Source organism: Tachysurus vachellii, chromosome 18 (assembly GCF_030014155.1).
Source record: "Tachysurus vachellii isolate PV-2020 chromosome 18, HZAU_Pvac_v1, whole genome shotgun sequence".
NCBI classification, from domain to species: domain Eukaryota; kingdom Metazoa; phylum Chordata; class Actinopteri; order Siluriformes; family Bagridae; genus Tachysurus; species Tachysurus vachellii.
Window position 1 is genome coordinate 879,088 of NC_083477.1, and position 24,921 is coordinate 904,008.

The 24,921-nt window shown below is 40.0% G+C and overlaps 1 protein-coding gene across 8 annotated transcripts; it reads left to right on the forward strand.

Annotated features, from left to right (window-relative positions):
- The first annotated feature begins 5,302 nt into the window (after positions 1-5,302).
- Positions 5,303-24,701, forward strand: LOC132861230 (uncharacterized). Of its 8 annotated transcripts, XM_060892646.1 has the most exons (26): positions 5,303-5,469; positions 7,716-7,763; positions 8,530-8,586; positions 8,688-8,705; positions 8,797-8,853; positions 8,938-8,988; positions 9,074-9,103; positions 10,192-10,227; positions 10,711-10,764; positions 11,289-11,339; positions 14,591-14,641; positions 15,594-15,644; positions 16,181-16,210; positions 16,342-16,425; positions 17,705-17,749; positions 18,602-18,661; positions 19,274-19,324; positions 21,394-21,450; positions 21,546-21,587; positions 22,018-22,146; positions 22,282-22,425; positions 23,195-23,254; positions 23,371-23,448; positions 23,988-24,032; positions 24,151-24,210; positions 24,372-24,701. In XM_060892646.1, exons 1-26 carry the CDS (start codon positions 5,403-5,405, stop codon positions 24,374-24,376), a joined length of 1,461 nt encoding a protein of 486 aa, XP_060748629.1. In that variant the 5' UTR covers positions 5,303-5,402; the 3' UTR covers positions 24,377-24,701. The 8 variants fall into 8 exon arrangements, with proteins under 8 accessions (XP_060748629.1, XP_060748630.1, XP_060748632.1 ...); XM_060892647.1 differs by lacking the exon at positions 21,546-21,587; XM_060892649.1 differs by lacking the exon at positions 16,342-16,425.
- The last annotated feature ends 220 nt before the right edge of the window (positions 24,702-24,921 follow it).

Consider the following 24,921-nt stretch of genomic DNA (forward strand, 5'->3'; position numbering starts at 1 on the left):
AAGCCATGAAGAGTAACCTCTCTGTTGTGGAGATGTGGATCAGGTCTCAGTGCTGACTCTGGATCAGTGCCTACACACACCATTATGTGGAGGTTCCTACAGAAACACTAACAGTATAAACTGTACGACTGTCACTGCAGCTCCGAGGTGTAATAGTAAATAATAATAATCATAAATCAGGAAGTCCGGCAGGACGTCTGAGAGGAACAGAGCGCTTCTGTGTGACCTGCACACAACACTGACTCAACCGCAGAGTAAACAGCTAGCGTGGGTTTGAACACGGGACCTGAGCACCTGACACTGAAGCCTGAAATCGCCGCCTGTCAGCGCTTCCTTTTCCTCATGTCTCTGTTCTTTGTTAGACATAGACACTGTGTGTGTTTTTGGGGTGTTTTTTTTTTTTGTAGGTCGTAGACACCCGGGCAAATCTCAGACGTGGAACAATCCACCATCAATATTGTCCCTGTCTGAGTGCATCAGCGGGGCGCTGGACGGGTCGAGCCGAGAGAAATCTTCCATTTGCACAGCTCTGGTTTTCGGAGCAGAGCCAAGTGAACATGTGTGTTAACGCAGAGCTCACTGAACAGTCTGGAGTCTAAACACTGCAAGTGCTGCAACAGCCACATTGTTCTGGGCTTCTGAGAACCTTTTCTTTTGGAGAACCACAGAACCACTGAAACTCAATCTGTTTTACAGATGAAACATCAGTTCACTTGAAACATATTTGTGTTACACTTAAATTAAAAACTGCATCAACTGACAAACTTATTCCAGATTATGTCAGCTGTTATAAACTTTGCTGTTAAGCTGACTTTGATATATTGTTATAAGCATTTATAAAAAGTGTTATTACAGTATAATGAAGGTCTGTGTCGAAACCTTTACTACATCACAGCGTTGTGTTCTTTTAACCACCACGTGGCGAGTTTTTACACTTTCCTTAGCAGCAGGTGCAATGTCGCATTATTACCTTTAAATGACTTGTCCTACACTGAGTGTGTGAACAGAGTCAGGTGTTATGGCGCTGTATTGTACAGAATATCAGCAAGTGTCACGTCATATTTGAGAGAAAAGCACCACACAGGAGATGATTGCACGGTTTATGAACCTGCTCAGTACTCAGCCGTGTCTACTGTTGACTTTTTGCTAAAATCTGTTCTTTTGATCTACTTTATCGCTCATGTCTGGATTAAAATGTTTCCATCATCTCTGACACATAACTCTGTGGAGTTTGTTTGAATAGTGAAGTTCACTTTGAAGTTGCTTCTTCTGCTAAATGTGGAATCAGTGAATCAATAAGGACAAGAAATCCCTGACACCACCACCCCCATGTTTCACATGTCCATCGCTTCAGTACTAATGAAAGTTTGTCTTAGATAATTTACACTTACGTTATTTATCACAAACTCCTGGCTTTTCCTGGTTCAGCTCCCTTTCCAGAGCGACTTACATAAACACACATTTTTTATACATCTGAGGAACTGAGGTTTAAGAGCCTTGCTAAAGGGCTCAACAGTGGCAGCACATCTCACATCATCCTCTGTGTGAATAATGTCCACCTCCTCCTCTTAAGTGCTTCTCATGAGCTTCACATTCTTGTGTCAGTTGAGCTAATATGCCCCTCTCTCTCTCTCACACACACACACACACACACACACACACACACACACACACACACACACACACACACACACACACTTTCTTTATCCTCGCTTACTTTGACTCATTTTTCCATTCTGGGACATTTTTCTCATCCGCTGCTTCTCTGTATAAATGTATTGGGTATGTTTTGGCCGTAGCTGGTGTCTGGAAGCCCCCCTTCGTCTGGCCCCTGCTCCGAGCCTCCAGCAGCCCCTCTGTCCTTACTAACCCTCTCAGGTCCTAAAGTGACACCGCTGTGTCCATCTGCCTCGTGTCTAATGAACTGGCTGCACTTATTTACTAAATAACTTCCAGACAATGTTCGAGAATCAGAATCTACCTGTCTAAAAAAAACAAATAAGAGGAGGTTCTTGTGATGGACAGATTATGCAGATTATACAGATTATAATCACCTTTAGATGTATAAAATATATAGAATAATGATGTGAAACATCTCATAAACACTTTAGTTCCTGTTCTCACTTATGCTATATCAGTCAGGCGTATACATAATACATCCCATAATATTGTGCACTATTACATCAGACTTGCACATTTTATGAACAGCAGATATGTTAATCCTTCTCCACTGCTTCTCTCTTTCTACCCATCCCGAGGCATCCAGAAACTGTACCAGCTCTGATCGTCTTCCGTGCGATGAAGATTTTGGACCTCCACAGAGATGTGAATGACTCTGAGAATCCTGAGGCATCTAGAGATCTACCAGCTCCAGTTAGACTCTGCTACAGTATACTAAAGAGGAGATCCAACTCCATGTGGTCTTTGAGGACAACAACCATCTCCTCATCAATACAACATTTATCAGACTGTATATTTATAATCACACCCCCAGTGTCACCCAGATGAGGATGAGGTTCCCCTTTGAGTCTGGTTCCTCTCAAGGTTTCTTCCTTTACCATCTAAGGGAGTTTTTCCTCCCCACAGTCACCTGAGTCACCTCAGACTTGTTCATTGGGGATAAATACAAACACATTGTGAACTAAATCTATCTAATATTAATCATGAATCTTGTATTATATTAATCTTTATATTATTCTTTATAATAATCTTCTGTTATATGTTTATGTTCTGTAAAGCTGCTTTGAGACGATGTCAACTGTAAAAAGCGCTAAACAAATAAACTAGAATTGACTTGAATGTCTTTTTTTTCCCTCTCTTAATGTTAATAGGTTAAAAAAAAAAAGTAGCCCAGAAGGGAGCGATGTTTATGAGTTATGGCTTTACCTGCCACAAGGTGCTGACACTGGAGACTCCTTCTGTAAACAGTAAATTAAATAATCACCATATCGATGATTAAGAAATGTAAAAGTCTGTTTATGTGTAATGTGTTACTATAGAAACGATAACATATTCAAATGAGCTAATTAATATACAGTAAACCTGCAGTTGTGAAAATGTAATAAACGGTTAATTGAGTGTTCCTTAGAACAGAGTTTATCATGAGCATGTTCCTGTAGCGACAGAGAGAAATCGCTTGTGAGACATCGTGTCCCGTCAACATTTTTGCTGCACTCTGTTGAGCAGAACGCCATCATGCCATCACACCATCGTGCTACGACCACAGCTGTGATCCAGGTGATGATACACACACACACACACACACACACACACACACACACACGGAAATGTTGGGATGTCGAGATCCCCACTAGAACTTGTAACGATATTATTTGCATACATCCACACAGTGTACATTATACACATGTAGAGTACATCAGCGTGCTGAGTTTATTTGAGCTTGGTGCAGTTCGCTCTGTCTCCCTTATGCTGTGTGTAAGCGTGTGTGTGGGATATTTAGAAACGCCACATCTGCCCATTAACAGCCTCCACACGCAGGCCTCAGGCTTCACCCCACCGGCTTTGTGTATGTTCCAGTGCCAGGGCTTCTGGGTGGTTTGTGGTCTGAGTCTGGGTGTTCATTTAAGTGCACAGAAACTTTAGAAACTATTTCCTATAAGCGTCGGAGAGTGTGTAGGTTTGTTCACTCATCTGTGTTTCTGGCATCAGCTTTGTGTCTTTTTCCATCATTCCTGAGTCACTCACATCACACCTGCACATGTACAGGACATATACACCACATGTGAGGTGGTTGGACCGGGTCCCGCTGCGCTGGCTCCGCCCACTGGGTTCCCGAGTCATTTTAATCTTGATATCACATCAAAAACACAGCATTACATTCTTGACATGGGTGCCAATACTTTTGTAGGGCATGGCATATGCTTATCTTTTTTATTGTTATTATTATTATTTTACAAATCAACAAATAATCATTGGTTAAAATAGTAGAACAGATAATAATTTAAAACCATATACAATGTGCTCCAGAATTATTGGCACCCTTCATGGAGAACCTTACACGAGGGACAGGAACACGGTGTTGTTTCTTCTTGTTGTTGATCTACAGCCGAGTGTTCCTACAGTTCCTCATATTTACACCATTAAAAAACAACTCTGAAGGATTCCAAACACAACGTCTGGTTTGTTCTGATTAATAAGGGCTGTTTATTAAAACCGTAGAATAAAGAGTGTGTGCAAACAGTCCAGAGTCACTAGTGAAACACAGAGCAAGCCATAAACTGCTCTTTAAATACGACTTCAGCCAGTTTCTGTCCTCTAACGGTGATTAATGTGAAACGCTGGGCGTCTCCACGTCCTGCTCACTTGTATTCTTCCTTTCTGCTGTTTACAAAGTTCCTTTTTAAAGTTTAGACATAGAGGGATCTTGTCGCAGAGGTGCGTGGATGAAACAGCATTTAGTGAAATTTTCTGGATTCTGTTTGGTGGTCAGGTATCGATTAACTCTCAGTCGAACAGCTGCAACTTTCATCAACGTGCTCGTTCTGATACGGTATCGTTTCCATAGCAACAGCTTCATGGGGACGTAGAACAGAAATGCGCGTTAAGATTTATGAAAGGAGTCTCTAGTGTCAGCACTTTGTATCAGTTAAACTCTGCGGTTTCTTGATCACGTGACAGATTTTTTCTCCTGTTACCCGCTGATGGCAGAAGTGTAACGTGTAACATGTGACAAAGCCGTAACTTGAGCGAGAACAGGAACTGACTTGACTCACAGACATTAAACACAATTCTTAATGTATAAAAATGGCAAACTGCTGTGGTATAAGAGGAAGGATAAAGCACTTAGGGAGGTGCTGCTGTAGGAAAACAATCAGCTACGAGCTTCACAGAGACCCAACAACCCCATGTCACTGAAGACGGTGTTAGAACTGTGTAACACGACTCGTATACTTTGCTTCTGCAGTAATTCAGAGTGTCTCAGAAAGGAAAGCTGTAGTCAGGATATGATGCAACGTGACCTTGGGTGACCTTTTGGACTGAAAAGCTTCCACCTGTGAATTATGACACGTTTGAGATCTGAAGACGTTGAGACATAAGATTTATACATGAGATTTTTATATCCATCTCTTTGCTCTGTTCTGGAGACAGGAGTGATGATAGTGGCTGCTGTTGCAGGACTGGATGCCTGGCCTGATGGAGGAGGAGGATAAAGAGGAGAGGAAGAGGTGGACTTGGTGGTCAGGTTACTTGGTGCCCAATGGTGTGGGAGAAGGCAGGGCTTTAATGGAGGGAAGGTCCAGGAGGTTGAGAATATTTAAAAGGCACACAGACACCAAGACTGACCATTAGTGCTGTTCCTTAAGTTAGTCTCATCACCTGTCTGTCTCTCTGTCTCTCTGTCTCTTGGCCTGTCTGTGTGTCTGTCTGGGCTTTTGGCTGCTATGTTGGCTCGGGCGCTCCTGAAGACGTCGCTGCTGCTGTGGCTGGTGCAGAACAGCTTACAAGGAGGTAAGATTCAGTGAAGGAGGAACTCATCCTGGTCAGATACAGATGAACAGATGAACAGATGAAAAGGCTTAATGAAGTTTTATAAATCAGACAGGCGAGATGATCATCTCATCTACCTACAGAGGAAAAAAAGCATTTTATAAAGTTCCTACGAACTGCAAAATTCACAGCATCAGTTTAGTTTTTAATAATTTGCTAGATCAAAAGATCAAGATCAAAATATGTTGAAATAGAAGTGTATTTTGTTTTTATAAAAAAATATATAGATATTAATGTAACTGATGAGTTCTGCTCAGGGTTTCATCAGGTGATCAGTTCATCCACTGAACGCTTGAAAAAAAATGTTTTTTTCACTGTATTATTTAGCTGTTCTGTTAGAGAGGGTAAATAAAACCCGCAGAGGCTTTAAGAAGAGCAGTGAAGGTGACTTTAATATCTCCACACAACAGAGCAGTAAGAGTGAAATCTCCACACTGTCTGATTACAGTGGCAGGTTCCTCATGAGTAATTTACATGGATGGATTAATGACGGAGCGTTTTCTCTAAGCTGGTAGTGTTCTACTGAGAACCGTTTAAAGTTTCTGAACAGATAAATCATTTTCTGTTAAATGTTTGTACCACGTTACTGAAAATAAACCCAGCATGTATAAACTCCTGACTGGTTTCTTAAGAAGAACGTGAACTAATCTGGTGTATAGGTGCAGCACCTCTCAAGCTTTAACATACTCTGTGGTTACGCTGAGAGTGAAGAAGGTCTGAAGAAGTAGAAGTGAGTTACTGAGACGAGAGGATTGTGGGCAGCAGAGCTCAGAGTAAACATTTAACAGAACACCAAGTTTCTGTTCGGAAGCCTTTAACGTTCTCCATGAAACTCTGCCAACTTTCAAAAAATGCTTTTTCTTTAGTACGCTAGAACCATCCATCCATCCGGTCATCCATCCATCCATCCAAAGAACCTGTTAGGAACCTGGTACTGAATTCAGACAGTGTGGAGATTTGGCAGTACACGTAAAGTTCTGTGTAGAACCCAAACACTTAAAGAACTGTTGAGGTGTGTGGATTCTTTTTAAGAAGTTCTTCTCCTGTAAGTTCTCATTAAAAGGAAGATGTTCATGCTGTGGTTCTACACCGAGGCACAACAGGGGAACCTGTAAGGAATAAAATCTTCTATAGGAAATGTTTTATGGTGTATTTTATATGTTTAACTTTATAGTTCAAACTGTAGTAATAATAATTAAAAAAAAATATTAATTATTAATTAAAACTGAAAAAACCCCTAAAGATAAAATCTTTTAAAGATTAAAAATAAGTCCATCTAATTCATTAACATTTACTTTTGAAACTAACAATTGTTTTGTAATGAAATGATAATTTAGCAACTGAACGCTGATCTCGCAAAAAAGAATGACTTCATCAGGTGAAAACTAATCTAGCGAGCATAGCTGTTGTAGAAATTGGAGTGATGCCTGGAGTGATGTCACAGGCAGTTGACTGTCAATCACAACATGCTCATTAGTATATTAGGCCACACCCACTGGTCTCTAATTAGAACAATTACTTTAAATTGAATTTTACATTCATGATTAATGTAATAATGAAGTTTGATCTCTTACAAAGATTTTAAGCAGTTCATAACAATTCCACATCAGATTTGTGATCTGCTTGATAACTAAATAAAAAACAAAACAAAAACTCTGCCTTTTGGAAGTGGATTAACTCGTCAAGTTGCTCGGTGACTTGAACACTTTCAGATGATGTAACTGCAAAGTAAAAACCTCACTACGTCTTTCATGTGCTGCTGTGATGTGGCTTCAGGCACGACGGGTCAAAATGTGTCGAGCAGCCGTGAGATCTGATTCACCACACACACACACACACACACACACACACACACAGACACACACACACACACACATAGAGGCCATCCATTTGTCTGTCTCTGTGTGCATCAATGGCAGCCTGTTGGTGGCGTGTGCTGGACTCAGTACGTGGCTCAGCTCAGGCCGCCAGAACATCAGATCATCAGAGACACGCTCAGAGAAGGTCTGAGCTCACAGGAGAATACAAACATCACATGCACTTGTGCAGTGTTTTCATCTCTGTGCTGAAGTAGCTCAAGGTTGCGTCTCCAGAGACGTCTTACTGTGGTTCACCTCAATCCCTAGAAGAAATCTTTCACTGTGTCACTTTTAATCTGACATCTGACACGTGTTTAACTAATAAACTCATTTTACTGTTTGAACCAGGAGTCGGGCGTCCGACTGGAGGGCTGGGGAGACCGTTCCCTGGACAAGGTAAGGGTTTGGGATGTGTACAGTCTACTGAGAAGCCTTCACTTATCACACCCTCTCTTTATTATTCTAGTACGGAATCCTCTGACTGATTACAGTAATTATCTCAGTGGTTTTTTCAGTAGGCCTTTAATTATCTTAACACTTATTCCAGTAAATAAAATGAATGTAAAAAAGAAATGATCACAGTATATATTCCAGTAATTATCTCATTAGTTATCTCAGTATTTATCTCAGTTTTGATCTCAGAAGCCTCACAGTTCATTATCAGTCTCAGTGTGCAGTAATCATCTCACCACTTACTCCAGTAATCATCTCAGCAGTTATCTCAGTGTTTACTACAGCAGTGATTTCAGCTGTAAGTTACACCAGTACCCTGATTACCCGGTAATTATCTCAATAATTATCACAGTAATTATCTCAGCCTCAGTGACATCGGTCATTTCATTCTGATACGTATTTACAGTATTTCAGTAGTGATAGAAGATCATGAGGATGATTTCTGAGATAATTGTTAGAGCATCAGATATTCCATTAATTCTCTCTTAGACAGCGACCTTCTCAGGTAGATATTTCAGGCAGTGATAGATCTGGGATTGGTACTTTACTACTAGCAACACTTCTAACAGCTTGGACAACTACCAGGATAATTACTGGATCTTTTTTTGTCTCTGGTGTGTCCAACACATTCACACTGCTTTATTTATCAGGTAATAATTTCTCATCGTTCATTATTTTTCTGTTTATTGTATCTTTGCCCTCTCTGTAGTAGTGGGAGTTCCCCAGAGCCGTGTCTATACAGGAGGAAAGCCTGGAAAAGCAGGACGTAAGAGTTCTGATTCCTTACAGCCACCTTATTTGTGAACATTTATTTCTCTCTTTATTTCTCTCTCTCATGATGTTCTCTGTCTTCTATCTCTTCTGCAGCCGGTCGTTACCTTGGAGGTGAGATGATGTCATTAAACCTGTTCCGGTGAAGGTGAGAGTCCAGGTGAAATTATAATGAATGATGTGTGTTGTTTTATCTCACGACTAGGATACGCCCCCAGATCTGGACTGAAACAAGGATACGGAACTGCTCTCGGAGGATACGGTACATATCAGACACTGTGTGAATGCTGGATTTTAGTGTAGCACGTGGTTCACATCCGCATCCTGTTGCTTTCCCTGTGTCCAGGTGCCGGTCTGGGAGCAGGACTGGGACTCGGGAACGGCCTGGCAGGACGAGGTGAGAGAACTTCCAGTTCTTGTTTTTTTTCCCTAGTCTTGTAGTTTCATGCAAAATGTATAAGTTCTGTCTGCTTTACTTCCAGGATACAATAATGGCTACAGATATCAGCCAGGTGAGTGTGTTGTCTCTTATATCAAACATATTCTCTTAATATCACCTTGTTCAGGAGTTTATCAGTGAATCCGATAATTAAAAACGTCTCCCATTCGGACGTGACTGACGCTCCTGTATCTGTCACTCCGGATTCTTTTACTATAAAATTAAGGTTTAATACAGTGGCCGAGAAGTGCAAAACACATTAACAAATCAGAAAACACAACGACAAGTCAGACAGCCCAGAAACGGTAGTGTATCGTTTTTGAATGGAAACTTACCGATCATTGGACAAGACACCTGTCACTCAAGATATACAGGTATGGAATCTTATGTGTAATGTGTAAAGTTCTCCGTTTAAATATAAGAAAATAACAGAATTAATCCACAGTAATCCATTCCATCCATCCATTCCAACTTTTCCCTGCGGCAGACTGTTGAACTTCATGTATACCTTGAGTGACAGGTGTCTTGTCCAATCACAAACTATACCAACCGCTTCCGGGTTGTCTGAAATGTCATTGTGTTTTCTGATTTGTTAATGTGTTTTGTGCACCGATTCAGACAACCCAGAAGAGGTAGGTATAGTTTGTGAATGGAAACTTACCGATCATTGGACAAGACGACTGTCATTAAAGATATACAGGTGAATGAAAGGTGTCTCGTCCGATGATGGTAAGTTTCCATTCACAAACTATACCAACCTCTTCTGGGTTGTCTGACTTGTTAATTTGTTTTCAGATTTGTTAATGTGTTTTGCACTTCTCGGCCACCGTAGTTTAAACAGCAATTCACCAACAATTAGGATTTTTTCTATTTTATTAACAAATAAATGTTTGTTTGTTTTAATAAACAGATGCTTTAATAATCCTGATCCACATTTTACTTCCATGTAATATTAGTTATATTAGCAGAATGTCTGTAAAACCAGTTCCCTTTCGTTATAACAGCTATAAACTGATGTTTCTTCCTCAGACACTATTTATTTCCCCTCTTTTAAAATTTAATGAAACAAAATAAAATGATCGCAGCTTGACATGATGTCATGAAGTAACAAAAATGTAAGAAAACTTAATTTGCTCACATTTCCTAATCTTGTTTTTTTAGGTTACGGTGCTGGTGGCTATCCGGCTGCTGCACGCGGTGAGTTAATACGTTTTTATGTTCTTGTGTCTGAAACAAACAGAGAGACAGGGACAGAAATTTCCGATGGATTTTCCAACAGGAGGGCAGCAAACCCACAGGTCAGCTTTAGTGATGCTGATAAAAGAAACACACAATGATGATGTAAGCGTGATGTTCTTCTAAACAATCTTCAGTGTGTGATCTGATCTCATCTGATTTATTTGGAAGATCTTGTAGTCTTTAAAGACTGCAGTCTAAACCTGACTGTTGTGATGAAGTTGTTTGTATTATAGTTTAATTATTTTACATCTTCTACACATCCTGATGGCTTCACCTGAACCTGCTGATGTTCCTCAAAGGTCTCAGCACAAACCTTCTAGGAGTCTTTATTAAAAAAATCACTAACCCTGAAAGTGTGAATGTCTCCATATGCCGACTTTACAAGTCTTCAGGTCTTTCTGAGAGTTTGTAGGTAACAGTACCTGTGTGTGCCACCGGTAGGTGCTGTAGGAAGAGGCACACCTACAGGAAGCGGCACTAAAGCCTCCAAACCGGGTAAAAAACCATCTGGGCGTCTGTTTGTCTCTGGTCTCTGTCTCCGTGATGTTTGTCTATAAAGAGTCTTAACCACACCTTACGTTTTACTGCATGCTGTCACCGTCACCTCGCTGCTCTAAACAGAAGACGCTTTGGTCTGCAGGTGTATGGACAAAACTGGGTGTCTTTCTGAATCACTCACATTTGCATTTTTTTGTTCACACACAAGCCTTTGATTCTCCTTTGAACCCCAGACACCATCATGTCCAGCGTTCTCCATGAAACCGATAATGATAAACCAAAGCACCTGTGTGTAGTTGCTGTGTGTTGTCACTGCAGACGTGTCGCACCGCTTCACCTGGTTGTTTGTCGGAGAACGTCGGATCTGAGCGTCTTCATATTTTAAGCCACATCACTTAAGTGTTCCAAACAGCAGTCGTTTTTTTCACACAGAAATGCATGGCAGCATCGTGTGTGTGTGTGTGTGTGTGTGTGTGTGTGTGTGTTCAATGTAAATTTATCTACTCACGTGTGTGATTCAGGATATGGTGCAGGACAGGTGTCACCTGGTGGACCAGGGTTTACCATCAACGGTAAATCTCTACCCTCAACTTCCTTTCCTTTACTGTCCTCTATGTCCTCTACGTCCTCTACTTCCTCTGTCCTCTACTTCCTCTATGTCCTCTACTTTCTCCAAGTCCTCTACTTCCTCTACATCCTCTACTTCCTCTATGTCCTCTACTTCCTCTATGTCCTCTACTTTCTCCAAGTCCTCTACTTCCTCTACTTAATCTACTTCCTCTATGTCCTCTACTTCCTCTACTTCCTCTACTTCCTCTATGTACTTAGTGTCACCCTCATTTTTTAATGATTTCTTTTTTTTTTTGCTTTAAGAAAGCAACGTGAAAAAAGTTCTTTTTTTTTTACATGAAATCTTTCTATCATTGAAACTGAAGCTCAAGAAGGAGAAAGACAAGAATCTTAAAAATTCAAGGATTAAATCAGCAAATAATCAAAATACCATAAATAATAGCTGGAAAATGTAAATAGCTGTAATGAATAATAACTGTATCATTTAAATTAATTTAAAGTTGAAAAATGCAAGATTATTTATTTTAGTAATTCAAATACGAGTATTGAATGTTATTGAATATGATTATTAATTTGAAAGTTGAGCTCTGATGTGTAAAATAAAAATAAATAAAATCTATAAATAGAATAGCAAAGAATATAATAGTTTAATATGTAGTCTGATGTAGTTTGATCTATATTGGTGTAGTTTGATGTAGATCGAGGTAGTTTGATGTAGATTGATGTAGCTTGATGTAAATTGATGTAGCTTGGTGTAGTTTGATGTAGATCAGTGTATTTTTATGTAAATCGGTGTAGTCTGGTGTAGATCGAGGTAGTTTGATGTAGATTGATGATGTAGATCGGTATAGTTTGATGTACTTTGATGTAGATTGGTGTAGTTTGATGTAAATTGGTGTAGTTTGATGTAGATCGAGGTAGTTTGATGTAGATTGATGCTGTAGATTGGTGTAGTTTGATGTAGATTGATGTAGATTGATGTAGTTTGATGTAGATCGATATAGTTTGATGTAGTTGATGTAGTTTGATGTAGATTGATGTAGATTGATGTAGTTTTATGTAGTTTCATGTAAATTGGTGTAGTTTGATGTAGATTGAGGTAGTTTGATGTAGATTGATGATGTAGATTGGTGTAGTTTGATGTAGATTGATGTAGATCAAAGTAGTTTGATGTAGATTGCTGTAGTCTGGTGTAGATCGAGCTAGTTTGATGTAGATTGATGATGTAGATCGGTATAGTTTGATGTACTTTGATGTAGATTGGTGTAGTTTGATGTAGATCGGTATAGTTTGATGTACTTTGATGTAGATTGAGGTAGTTTGATGTAGATTGATGATGTAGATTGATGTAGATCAAAGTAGTTTGATGTAGATTGATGTAGTTTGATGTAGATCGGTGTAGTTTGATACAGTTTGATGTAGTTTGATGTAGATCGGTGTAGTTTGATATAGTTTGATGTAGTTTGATGTAAATCGGTGTAGTTTGATGTAGACTGAGGTAGTTTGATGTAGATTGATGATGTAGATTGGTGTAGTTTGATGTAGATTGGTATAGTTTGATGTAGTTTGACGTAGATCGGTGTAGTTTGATGTAGTTTGATGTAGATCGGTGTAGTTTGAGGTAGATTGATGTAGATTGGTGTAGTTTGATAGAGTTTAATGTAGATAGACATAGTTTGATGTAGATTGATGTAGAGCAGTGTAGTTAGATGTAGTTTGATGTAGATTGATGTAGAGCAGTGTAGTTAGATGTAGTTTGATGTAGATTGATGTGGTTTGATGTAGATTGATGTAGTTTGATGTAGCTGGAGCTTTAGGCCATCCTGAGAGTGATGCACTAAAATTGTCAAAGCAAGAAAACAACAAAAGTGGATCTGTTGGCTGAACTGGTGTTGTAGTGTTTAGGAATGGGGCTGTGTTCGAGCAGGTCCAATGGACAAGCTGTCTAAAGCCGAACCCGTCTAAGTTCTCACTCCTCCTTCACATAACCATCATCATCATCATCATCATCAGATATTTCATATTTACATCCTATATTTATGCAAAATTAAAGATCTTCTCTTTTCCTGTGACGACCAACTTCTTGGCATGAGGACCAACATTTGGATGAAGCTCACAGATCTGGACCATTTTGTGACATTAAAAATGTTGGTTCATATATTAGCCAAGTCAAAACTTGGGTCTGTTATCATTACAATCATGGAGAAAAGGACAGTGTTCAGGGTTGAACCAGGAGCCCTGGAGAGATGAGTCTTCAGAAAGAAGCTCAGCTGCTGAAGATCTTGGTGAGCTATAACATCTACACCTGGAATCCTAAAGCTATATGTTGCATGTCTCTAAAATAGAACCCTGATAGGTTCTGTTCCACCTCATACAAAAGAGGTTCTCTGTATCAGAGATAAGAAGAGACAGAAACAAAAAAAACTAAAAGAAGGAACACTTGAGGACCTCAGATGTTTGCTGTTGAATATTTGCAAAACTCCAGTGGAAGACCTACAGATGAAAAAGTCTTGGTGAGAAGATCACAATCCAAAAGGCTAGGACCAAAGTTTTGGAGGGAAACACTCTAGAATTAGAAAGCATGCTTATAGGAAGCAAAGAACGCACAAAGGAACCCTTGAGGAACAGATGGAGCAGCTGTACATTGATATAAAGTTTGGATTGGCAGACTAATCCAGAAAGAAAGCAAGACTTGAACACGTTCTTGACGTATCTCCACTCTCTTGGTGTCACCTCTTAAGGTGTCCATTCTGCTTTATCTAAAACATAGGACATCAAAAGTCTATATTCTTCTGTAAATGGGCTGAAAGTCCTGTACTTGTGGTTTCAGAGATTCCATCAGCAGCAGCAGAGGAGATGAAACCTACACCTAGAGAAACTTTTGACTGTGGATTGAACCTCCACTTTTCTGCTCATTTGTCTCGGTTAAAATTTAATTTGGACGACTGAAGCATCTTTAACGTTTCATTTTTTTTAAAGGCTGTTTTCTGTTTACTTTTCCTTTTTATTTGCATCATTCTTCTGCCATAACTGTGTGTGTGTGTGTGTGTGTGTGTGTGTGTGTGTGTGTATGTGCCTTTTGTCCCCAATACAATCCGTGTGTGTGTGTGTGTGTGTGTGTGTGTGTGTGTGTGTTTGCATGCCTTTTGTCCCCAATACAAACTGTGTGTGTGTGTGTGTGTGTGTGTGTGTGTGTGTGTGTGTGTTTGCGTGCCTTTTGTCCCCAATACAATCCGTGTGTGTGTGTGTGTAGGTAATGGGGCTGGAGGAGGATTGCCCATTGTACAGAGGCAGAAAGTAAATGGTAATGGTTTCATCTCTGTTCTCATCTGTATGACTCTGAGCTTTAATTTGAAGCTTTAATGCTCTTTGGAATATTTTGAATCTTGAAGCCAGAACCTACAGTACTTTAGACGGCGTCCCATATGATCAGAAAACAAACGAAAGTCTTGTTTAATTGCTCGTCTACACACTGGTACAGATTATGACATGAATATTCCAGTCCAGTTAAACGATGGGTTAATTACCAAAACGATTTGTGAGCCGAGTCTCACGGCATAAATATTAACACCACCGACTCGTCGTTTCTCCCTTCGTTCAGTCTGTGAGAAATGAAACGTTAGTTTTTATGGTCAGGAAGCAGATGTTGTGTTAAAGTAAATACTAGTCATGGTCTACAGCAGGAGCTGGTCTCACACCCTCTTACACTCACACACACGTCTAACACGAAAACAACACTTTATTCTGTCCATCCAGAGGCCAGTTTATTTATTTCTCATCAGCACCAAACGACTAACAGATCTGTATGTTTAGGGACAATGCAGTGATTCACTACAGTGACTTGCTGCTCTGGTGCTGAAAAAAAATCCAAGCTAGCACACACCTAGGACAAACATCACACTTCGTATCCATCAGAATGACAGATGACCTGCAGAGTTTCACGTAGGTGCTTACGAGTTCTCAGTGAGCTCGTCCCCGGGGTGTGACCCCGGGGTGTGACATCACTCACTCAGCTCTGCTCATTAGGAACATTCATGAACTGCACATGAGTGATGTCACAGGCCATGAAGTAAACACTTTAGTTTGTTACAGCTTTAGGACTTGCCATTTCCTTTGTTAGTGTAGACCAGTATTTAATATAATGTTGTGTAATATGTATTAGGAGGTGATGGTGTGCTGATGATGTAAGCGTGTCTGTGTGCCGCTGTGTTCAGTGTCTTACTGATGTTAAAGGTAACTGTTTCTGTGGTCTTCAGGATTTGGTCCAACACCTGGAGTACCGAATGGATACGGTGCTCTGAGTAACGGTAATGTTCTGCTCTCTGTGTGTGTGTGTGTGTGTGTGTGTGTGTGTGTAGGTTAGTGTTTACTTAGCCATAGTCCTATGGGATTGAACAGTTTTTGCTCACATTTGAGATGAACAGGAAAGAGTGCAAGAAAGCAAAAAAATAAGGAAAGGAGGGAGAAAGAAAAGCAAAATGGAAACAAAGGAAAAAAATAAGAAATTAAGTACAGGATGGAGAGAAAGAGGCATGAAAAACAGAAGAAAAACAGAGAACCAGAAAGAAGAAGAATAAAGGCAGGAAGAAGGAGGAAAAAACAAAACAATTAATGGCAAGAAATAAAATAAAAAACAGCAAAAGAGAAAGAAATAATGGAAGAAGGTAATAAGGAGAAAGAATGTTAAGTGAGAAAAGGGGAATGTGAGCAAAGCAGAGAGAAATTTTCATCTGAAAAAGCAGCCTTAGACATTTAAAAAAATAGTTCTTAATTCTTTTGAAAGAGTTAAATAATTCACTGATGATGTCATAATTAATCACAATTAGCATATTTCCCTCTACAGGACGCAGTGTGAAGGGAGTTAAAGGAAATGGTAAACCTGCATCTGTCATTATTATATATTTTATGTTGTCATTTATTTCGGTTGTTGTATGATGTTGATGTTATTGTTGTTGTCAGTCTGAGTGACTGCACTGAACCATTAACGAATAATCTGGTGTGTAGGTTACGGCCCACGGTCAGTCTCTAATGGAGTCTCTAATGGAGTCTCTAATGGAGTCTCTAATGGAGTCTCTAATGGAGTTTTAGGTAATGATTAATGCAGCTTTTTATTTAATTACATTATGGATGCATCGAGCAAGAACGAAAGAGAACTATGCTAAAAATCTCCTCCCCGAATCATCACTTCATTATTACAGCACAGGGACTCACACTCGTCTCTGAGATACAGATAGGAAGGAAAAGTAGAAAAAGAAAGAAATCGAAGGAAATGAAGAGAGGGAGGAAGAGAAAGGAAGACAGGGGAAGTGAAGGAAGGAAAATAAGAGAAAGAAATGAAGAGGAGGAAAGAAGGGAAGAGGGAAGAAAGAAAGAAAGACATACAGACAGACTGACAGACAGAAAGAAAGAAAGAAAGAAAGAAAGAAAGAAAGACAGACAGACAGACAGACAGACAGACAGACAGAAAGAAAGAAAGAAAGATGTTACTGATGCTGGTGTTACAGACCAACATCAGCAGCAAAAAATAAAAGTAAAAGACTTTGAAATTGACATCATCCAGGTTTATGTTTTTATTGTTTATGTGGCAAATACTGTAGCTGCAAGAAGGAAACTAGTCCAAGATCATTTACTAACAGGATCTAAAGAGGATTATCAGAGAAATGGAGGAGTGGAGGATAGGGGTGGAGGAGTATAGAATAGAGTGATAGAGGAGTGTAAAATAGAGTGAAAGAAGAGTGCAGGATAGAGTGATAGAGGAGTGTGGAATAGAGTGATAGAGGAGTGTAGGATAGAGTGGTAGAGGAGTGTAGGATAGAGTGGTAGAGGAGTGTAGGATAGAGTGATAGAGGAGTGTAGGACAGAGTGGTAGAGGAGTGTAGGATAGAGTGATAGAGGAGTGTAGGACAGAGTGGTAGAGAAGTGTAGGATAGAGTGATAGAGGAGTGTAGGACAGAGTGGTAGAGGAGTGTAGGATAGAGTGATAGAGGAGTGTAGGACAGTGGTAGAGGAGTGTAGGATAGAGTGATAGAGGAGTGTAGGATAGAGTGATAGAGGAGTGTAGGACAGAGTGGTAGAGGAGTGTAGGACAGAGTGGTAGAGGAGTGTAGGATAGAGTGATAGAGGAGTGTAGAACAGAGTGGTAGAGGAGTGTAGGACAGAGTGGTAGAGGAGTGTAGGACAGAGTGGTAGAGTGTAGGACAGAGTGATAGAGGAGTGTAGGACAGAGTGGTAGAGGAGTGTAGGACAGAGTGGTAGAGGAGTGTAGGATAGAGTGGTAGAGGAGTGTAGGACAGAGTGGTAGAGGAGTGTAGAACAGAGTGGTAGAGGAGTGTGGAGGTTTTGTACTGATTTTCTCTGTATGGTGTAGGAGGAGCTCCATCCCGTGGAAACGGTGCCAAAGCGACTAAACAGGGTAAAAGCTGCACTGTACAGTGTGATGAGCAGTCAGGCTGAATGCATGGCAACTAAGGGTGGAGTTTTTAACGTCCTAAATCCCACACAGTCATCAGGAAACACCACCCTGATCTGTGTTAATGATGGATAATTTAGAGCTGTAAAAACCCACCTACACCTGCAGCTACACCTGCATACACGTCTGCAAATATACCTGCACCTCACACCTGCATCAACATCTGCCACTGTATCCACACCTGCACTCGCACATGCACCTGCTACTACACCTGCACATGCACCTGCTACTACACCTGTGTCTACACCTATTCATACACCCAATGCATCTTTACTCAAAAACAGTGGAGCGCAGATGTAAATCATCCTCTACTGTATATTCACACTTAAACAAACGCCTCCAGTTGCAAATGCACCAGCACTCAAACCTCCACCTCCACCTGCTCCTGTGGATCCACTGCTTATGCACAAAATCTGAACCAAGTGAAGCTTCACCCTTTATCTTTTGTTTTGTTTTGTTCTGGTCACATTTCATGTCACGGCCACACGTCTGCATGTCATACACCTGTGCTTATTTTTGTTTGCTCCACAGGCTCTTGAGATCACTGATGTAAAGCATGTTAGTGTGAAGTGTAGATCATTTTCCCCACAGGATGGTCAGAGTGAGGTTTATGAATTGATCTGGTTCGAGTCCTCTGCACCATCCTCTGCAGTAACATCATCTACACCACACTGTGCTGTTTTGCTCCACAGGATCCCGACTGATCACGGCAACAAACAAAGCTGGATTTTCTTATTTCATTAGTAATTCAGTAATTGTGTATTAATTGTGTATCTATACAATTGTGTGTGACAGGATACAGTCTCGGTCCCGGTGTGTATCCTGGAGCAGGGCTGACTAACGGCTACAGAGCAGGTACGTTTCCTAAAAGAAGAAGTGTATATCTGTGTGTGTGTGTGTGTGTGTCCGAGTGTGTATGTGTGTGTCTGAGTGTGTATGTGTGCGTGTGTGTGTCTGAGTGTGTGTGTGTCTGAGTGTGTATGTGTGTGTGTATGTGTGTGTGTGTCTGAGTGTGTGTGTATGAGTGTGTGTGTGTCTGAGTGTGTGTGTCTGAGTGTGTGTGTCTGAGTGTGTGTGTGTCTGAGTGTGTATGTGTGTATGTGTGTGTCTGAGTGTGTGTGTGTGTGTGTGTGTGTGTGTGTGTGTGTGAACAGGAGTTCTTTAACATAAAACATAACTATAATGGACAAAATGCCCAGTCAGAGCTTAGCTCCGCCCCTCAATGTCTGACATGAATGGTTGATGGTTTTTTGAGTAATATGATGACACAATGCCATTCTAGTCATGCTTTAATTTTTACTTAACTTTATTTATTAACTACATTTAAAACACGCAGCAGTACGGATTGTACCAGCAGTAATGATGAATCTTCATCCAGACAATTTATATGAATACAAATGATTAAAAAAACAATCACTGCATTAAAAGCATCATATCATAATAAACACTTCTTATGTTGTGCTTCAGGTCTTCGCCCAGGCACATACCCTCAAACTGGTCGAGTGGGCAAACAGACTGGTAACGTTATTTACTTTACTTTTTCCTTTGTTGATTTTTTTCCTTCTGATGATTTTTCCCCCCAAAGCTTTGTTCATATTAAAACTTTTCTCCACCACACACTTTGTGTGCTGATAGAAACACTCTGTTACGCCTCGGCTGGGTCTGAGTCAGATTCTGATAGATGGAAAAAAAATTGTGTTTCTCATTGTACTGTAGTTTATTATTCCAGGCCAGTAGAGATCGTAACTGTATAGAACACTAAAATCTTTTAAATATAATGACTGTTGTATGTCAGGTGACATGTAGATGCTGATAAACTTTCTGTACTTCAAGCTATAATGCATCATAACAAAATACCTTTGGATCGTCAAACACTGTTATTCACATTGTTAAAAAGCCTCATGTCAAAGCATCACAGCTCATAGTAATGTTTATAATGTTTATAATTTACTAATAAATTGTTAACAGGATGCATTATAAGCTCTGTTTATAACACATTACAACAATACCACAGACATTGTGCCTTTATAAGCCCTTTACTATAAGCGCAGGGTTTCTTTGGTTACAGTGTTATAATGTGTTTATAATGAGGACTTCATCATGTAAACAGGTCTTTAAGTTTACTGAAAGTGTGCTGCATTTTTATAAATAATCTTAGGAATGTGTATAAATACCTTATAAATGCACAACATCTATACAGCTGTGAATACTAAAGATATGAAGCGTTTAATTTTATGTCTGACACTATTCACTGTGTCAAAGCACAAAATGTGTTTTAATGTGTTTATGTCACTCTGCTGCGGTCATTACTGTGTGTGATCATTAGCACTGTGTGTACTTTCTGAGTCAGTGGTCAAAGTTTACAGATACAGCAACAGGATTTCATGAGTATTTGAGTGCATGTCTTACTTTATAAACCGCTAATGGAAACAGTGACTAATTTGTTCGTGTGAAGGCGTATGTGAAACACAGACATGTGGGTTTTCTGGCTAATTTTCATAAGTCAGCATGTTGAGGCTTTTAAGCAGTTCATAAACGTGATATTGAATCGTATATATTTATATACTGCACCAGTAAATCTGTATTTGTATGAGCTTGAGTGTCATAATGTGTTTAACTGCTTGTTATAAAGCATTATAACATGCACATTTGGCTTCTCAATGTTTTTAATGGGTTAAATGTTTTGAATGTGGAATAGAGCATTATAGCAGGCTGCTATAAGATTAACACATCATGTTTCCACATGTGCTCCTAGTTTATATAGTTTACATATTGCATCAGTAACACTCCTTACACATAGAAGGACATAAGCCAGTAGGAGCGTGTTTAGCTTGTTATAGTTCCATGCATACAACTTCGTTCATGAGCAGAATTGTCAGATCAAATAATCAAGTTATAATGCATCATAACATGTGAGCTGGCTTCTCACATTTAGCAGTTAAATATTATAGCTTGCTAATACATTCATACTGTTGGTGGTTATAATACACTATGATAGACAGTTCTCTAATCCAATCTAGTCTATTGTGTTTAACTGCTTGTTATAATGCATTATAACATGCACATTTGGCTTCTCAATGTTTTTAATGGGATAAATGTTTAGAATGTGGAACAGAGCATTATAGCAGGCTGCTACAAGATTAAGTCAACATGTTTCCACTTCTAAGCAGTTTATACATGTGCTCCTAGCTTATATAGTTTACATATTGCATCAGTAACACTCCTTATACATAGAAGGACATAAGCCTGATGTGAAGAAAAATTAGACAAAAAATGAGACATCGTAATTTTCCTGAAGTGAAACTTATAAAACTGTGCTATGAACAGGTTATAATGTGTTATGAAATCTCTTAATGCAAAGTCATAAGCATGCTTTATAATGTGTTCTACACATGACTTGCATTACTTCTGAACAATATGCTGAATATGTGTTTTACGTGAATATGAATGTTATGAATGTGCTTATAACACATCATGAAGATGTGTTACATATATATTTAATGACAGTGGCTTTAAGTGCTTGGTGTATGTCTACAGCATTTTTTTATCTGCATGAGATTTTTTTATCTGCCCCCTTCTCTCCCCAGGTGTTGGCAATGTATATGGCATTAACGGATATGGCGATGGCTATGGCTATGGAGCTGGTGAGTCTGATTGTGGCTTTATAACGCTCTGTCATGCCATGGTATTAACACTTGGACATAATTATAATCAAGTGAGAATTATAATTATGTCACAGAGCTCGGCAATGGTGCAGGGGTGGCTGATGGAGCCCATGCTGGTAAGATCTAACCCAACATTTCTCTAAGATTTTGAGATCCAACCTTAAACAAACATAAGACTAATAAAAGTTTATAAAGTCTTATTCCAACAGCTGTCATAAAGGCTAATTTGGACAATTTTGTTGTCCATCTGATGATCTGTTGACATGACATTAAAACGTCATATCAATCGAACCTTGCAGCTTATTGAGCTTCTACTCCAGATCATAAAATAGAGAAGACATAAGATTGACATAACAGCCTCCATTGAGCCTGTACAGTTGTTATGAAGTGCTTACATAGGTGGAATAAGGCCTTATGATTTCCCTAAACATAAAGACGTTTGCAGGACAGCAGGAAAGCTGACCTTTGAAAAAAAATAAGTAAATGGAATCTATAAAAAGTGCCTGTGTGTGTGTGCGTGTGTACGTGTGTGTGTGGTGTATGAAGGGTTTGGAGCTGGAAGTTATGGAGGTCCAGGACTAGGACCGACTGCTGGACTTGGTGCTGGACTTGATGCTGGACTTGGTGCTGGACTTGGTGCTGGATTTACCTCTGAGGCCAAAACTGCAAAATATGGTTAGAAATATAATAAAACTTTATTATAGAGCTTAGTGATATGATTAAAGTATTACCAAGAGACCTCAAAGAAGTGTAAACTCCATTGCCTCCTTATAGTTCTGCACAGGTTCTAGGACTCTTTTTTGTCTGCAGGTGGCGCTGGGCCGGGTTCGGTGATTGGCACTGCTGCAGGTCAGCCCGTGGTTTCTGCTGGTCTCGGCACTGCAGGCAAAGTAGGAGGTTACGGTGGATCTTATGCGGGACAACCAGGTGGTCTGGGAGCAGACGCAGGCCTTGGTAAACACACATGGTAGATTATGGTAGATGTGTTTAAGGGTGTGTGTGTGTGTGTATGTGTGTGTGCGAGTGTGTGTGATCGTACCTGAAAGACAGGTGTGCCTACGTTTGCTCATGTCATTCAAATAGCAATGTACAACCACTCTGTGGAGATTTGCCTGAGGATTTGACTCTGAGCTGCGGCCCTGAGACTCTCATGGGAAAAATGAAAAAGGAAAATGGTAAAAGATGTAAACGTAAACACTTCTGTAGTCCCGGAGGATCTCTAACACATCCAGATATTTATACTGCACACTTCTAAACACACCTGAACCACATGATTAGAGCCTTGCTGCCCCTGACTACCCACCTCAGGTGTGATTGGAGCTGGAACAGAATCATAAACAGTTTCCGAGGATGAGTTACAGCTGATACAGAGTCATACTCAAGACCATCTTCCTTCTCTTCCTCTTCTTTCCTTCTCTCTCTTTCTCTCATAGGTAATGGTGGACTCTTGGAACCAGTTACTGGTAAACCTCTGAAATCTGTAGAAAATTTCAGCCTCAATCTGTGAGAAAACAGATCTGTGGCTAATCATCTTGCTGCTGACTCAGTTCATTAAGTGTCCCACTCGCTCTTTGCTCTTTATATAAACCTACTGTACATATACACACACTTCATGTAGCAGTATGTCCTCTTTATGTAGGCCTTCATAAATGTAATGTGATATTTAGGTGATGTCGTGTGTGTGTGTGTGTGTGTGTGTGTGTGTGTGTATACTCTTGTACAGACGGAGGAGCTGGTCAGCTTCCCTACAATGGAGCACCAGTCATTCCGGCCGGACTGGACGGTCAGTTTGGAGAGAATCAAAGACAATAAATGGTTTAAAATCTATACAGATGTAATGATGAGTGTGAAGTTGATCATGTGTGTGTGTGTGTGTGTGTGTGTGTGTGTGTGTGTTAGGTGATAATGGCTATCCGTATGAAACGCAGCAGCTCAGTTTAGGAGGCAATGGAGGCAACGGAGGCAAGCTGGCATACGGTGAGAAGACTGTGTGTGTGTGAGTGTGTGTGTGTGTGTGTGTGTGTGCGTGTGTGTGTGCGTGTGTGTGTGTGCGTGAGTGTGAGTGTGTGTGCGCGTGAGTGTGTGTGCGCGTGAGTGTGTGTGTGTGTGTGTGTGTGAGTCTGTGTGCGTGTGTGAGTGTGTGTGTGTGTGATTGAGTGTGTGTGTGTGCGTGTGTGTGTGCGTGAGTGTGTGTGTGTGTGCGTGAGTGTGTGTGCACGTGAGTGTGTGTGTGTGTGTGCGTGAGTGTGTGTGTGCGTGCGTGTGTGTGAGTGTGTGTGTGTGAGTGTGAGTGTGAGTGTGGTTGTTATGAAGGCCCAGTGTATGTCATATTATTTTTTCTCTTCTGTTCTTTTGGGGTTTAACTTGAAGTCAGAGTGAAGTTAAAAAATATTTCAGACCTAAGTGATCATTTATATTTAATATTTTATTATAGTATTACTAATATCTTAACTTTAATATAATTACAGTTTACATTTATGTAATTTAATAATAATATGTCTATTCCTTTAATGCAGGTTATGGAGCAGCTCTTGGTGCTGGAGGTCAAGGGCCGTACGGAGGTAAAGGTCACCACCTCCTTCATCACACTCAATCTTTCAGTCTCTCATAATCACAATTAATGCAATGCTTTAAACACGATTTATATTGGATCACATCTGTTTTTAATTTATTTTTTAGTTGCAGGAAAAGATGGCAGAAAGTACGGTGCAGCTGGTTACTACGGTAACGGCATTAAGGGTAAGAAACAAGGAGAATGTGGGATTTGGATTTCTTTGTTTTTTTTTAAATGTTACTTTATAAATAAAGGAATAAAAAAGAGTTTTGTGCTTTGTCTTTGCTCAGTGTGACTCATGTTCGCATGTCTCATGTGTGATATTTTTCTCTCACCCTCTCTGTAGGCTGATTTCCGGGCCTCTGAGGTGTGACCCAGTGTGCTGGTTTTTTTTTTCTTTCCCCCTTCGTCCTTCTTTGTGTTCTTCATGAATGTGCACATTTGTGAGGTTTTCTGTTGTTGTGTGTTAGTGTCGATTTGGTGCTGTCTTTGTGTCCATGCAGTGATTGTGATGTGTTTTGTGTTTGTGATTTTTTTATGTTTATTATTTTAGGCTGAAGGTTTTGTCTCATGTCCTTTCCTCGTCTCTGTGTCTAACTAAAACCTCTTGAGCACTACTGTTGGTTGTTATTTCTTGGTTAAATTCTTATTAACACTAAAAGTATCTCCTCACTCAGTCTTCTCACGAGTCCTTGTGTTGTGTCATATTAGAATATTTTCTCATTACCAAAGGATGTTAATCTGGGCTGATGATCTGTGTCTCTTATTAGATTTCTAGACCATGTAACCAGACAAAGGAGTCAAGAAAGAAAGGTTTTAGTTTCCTTTTTTTCTCTCTCAGACCTCATCCGTTCACAGGAAGCCACATCTGCACACTTCCTGTCTTGGTCCGTGTG

Bases quoted from the DNA above. Each gene is read 5' to 3' on its own strand.
- LOC132861230 (XM_060892646.1), top strand. From the start codon at position 5,403: ATGTTGGCTCGGGCGCTCCTGAAGACGTCGCTGCTGCTGTGGCTGGTG. The intron at 10,228-10,710 runs GTGAGTTAATAC...TGCCACCGGTAG, and splicing joins CTATCCGGCTGCTGCACGCG to GTGCTGTAGGAAGAGGCACA. The intron at 23,449-23,987 runs GTGAGAAGACTG...CCTTTAATGCAG, and splicing joins CGGAGGCAAGCTGGCATACG to GTTATGGAGCAGCTCTTGGT.